General features: G+C 63.4%; 1 protein-coding gene across 1 annotated transcript in view; it reads right to left on the minus strand.

The window, feature by feature from the left end:
- Rab1a (RAB1A, member RAS oncogene family) overlaps positions 1-447 on the minus strand; it is a 26,651-nt gene extending 26,204 nt beyond the window's left edge. The window contains exon 1 of the mRNA XM_010609731.3: positions 71-447. Within this exon, the coding sequence (XP_010608033.1) occupies positions 71-93 (23 nt within the window). The 5' untranslated portion in view covers positions 94-447. The remainder of the gene's footprint in view (positions 1-70) is intronic.
- Positions 448-1,258: the final 811 nt, after the last annotated feature.

Consider the following 1,258-nt stretch of genomic DNA (forward strand, 5'->3'; position numbering starts at 1 on the left):
CCCCCTCGCTCCCGCAAGTGTCCCCCCAGCCGGCCCACAGACTCTGCGCCCGGCGCTCTCCTGCACTCACTATTCGGGATTCATGCTGGACATGTCACTGCAGCTGCCGCCGCCGCCACCGCCGCCCTTGCTGCCGCAGCCGCCTCCCCGACTCTCCGCGCCACGGGCAGTCGAAGGAAAGGAATGAGCTAGGCTGTTCCAGGAGAGGAGACGTCTTTCCCCACTCACTCCCCTTAGAACACAATCAGCAGCCGCCGCCACTCAGCTATCGCTTCCACCCAAGATGGCCGCCGGCGAACCAGGAAATAGGGAAGCCCTAGACCGAGGTCCTGTCCCCGGCTCAGAGGGAGGACACGCCGCGAGGCACGCCGGGAAGGAGAGTCGCGAGTGCGGCCGTGTCCGCTGTGGACCCACGGGGCGCTGCGCCGTCTTGAACTCAGCTTCCCGCCAAGCCCCGCGCCTCTGGTGCACGCGCACTTGGGGGTTTGTCGCCCGCCCCATTCCCCACTCCCTCAGCCCCAGCCTCCTCCCCTCTCAACTCCCCTCCCCTCTGACTCGCTGGCGAGGACTTCGCTCGGACTCCCCCTAGCGGATTGGCTAAAGCCGAGCTGCCCTGGTGATGTCATCAGTGAGACGTGGCAGCCGGGCGAGTCAGCGCCTCACGAGGGAGGGGGGAGGGGGAGAGGGGCGGAGGGTGGTACCGGCTGTGACTCGCGGTGGGGGTGGGGAGAGAACTGGGGACGGAGGGGAGGGGAGTGGAGAGGAGGGGCTGACCCTGGGGGGCTGGAGCGCTGGGTGGGAAGGGAAAGGGCGCGGCCCTCGCTGGGTTGGTCCTCCCCGCAGGGCAACCTCTGCTGGGTGACCCCCCTGGGGCCTGTGTCTCCCAGCTGGACTGGGGACGTCGCCCTAAGGACGGGAGGAAAGTCGAGGAGCTTGAGCCGCAGACCGGCTCTCTGACCAGCACTAGGCCATTCTTTCAGTTCTTCACCCGCCCAACCACTCCCGGTTGGGTTATTGTTCAATTTAGGCCGCTCATGCTACCATTTTTTTTTTATTTCCTAGCATGCCTGTTCCAACACCTACATCGCTGTAGCCTCCAGTGGACTGCTCCTCTAGCTCTTCTCTGTTCAGCCCGTTTGCACACAGAGCTAGATGTACTGAAAACACACCTCCATCGTGACCCCACAACCTTCAGTGGCTCCAGAGTCAGCCTAAAGTTCAAGCCTTCCCTTCAAATTGAATTGTACTGTCTTTTTAT

Source organism: Fukomys damarensis, unplaced genomic scaffold, assembly GCF_012274545.1.
Source record: "Fukomys damarensis isolate Sample0158 unplaced genomic scaffold, DMR_v1.0_HiC HiC_scaffold_2, whole genome shotgun sequence".
Taxonomy (NCBI): Eukaryota; Metazoa; Chordata; class Mammalia; order Rodentia; family Bathyergidae; genus Fukomys; species Fukomys damarensis.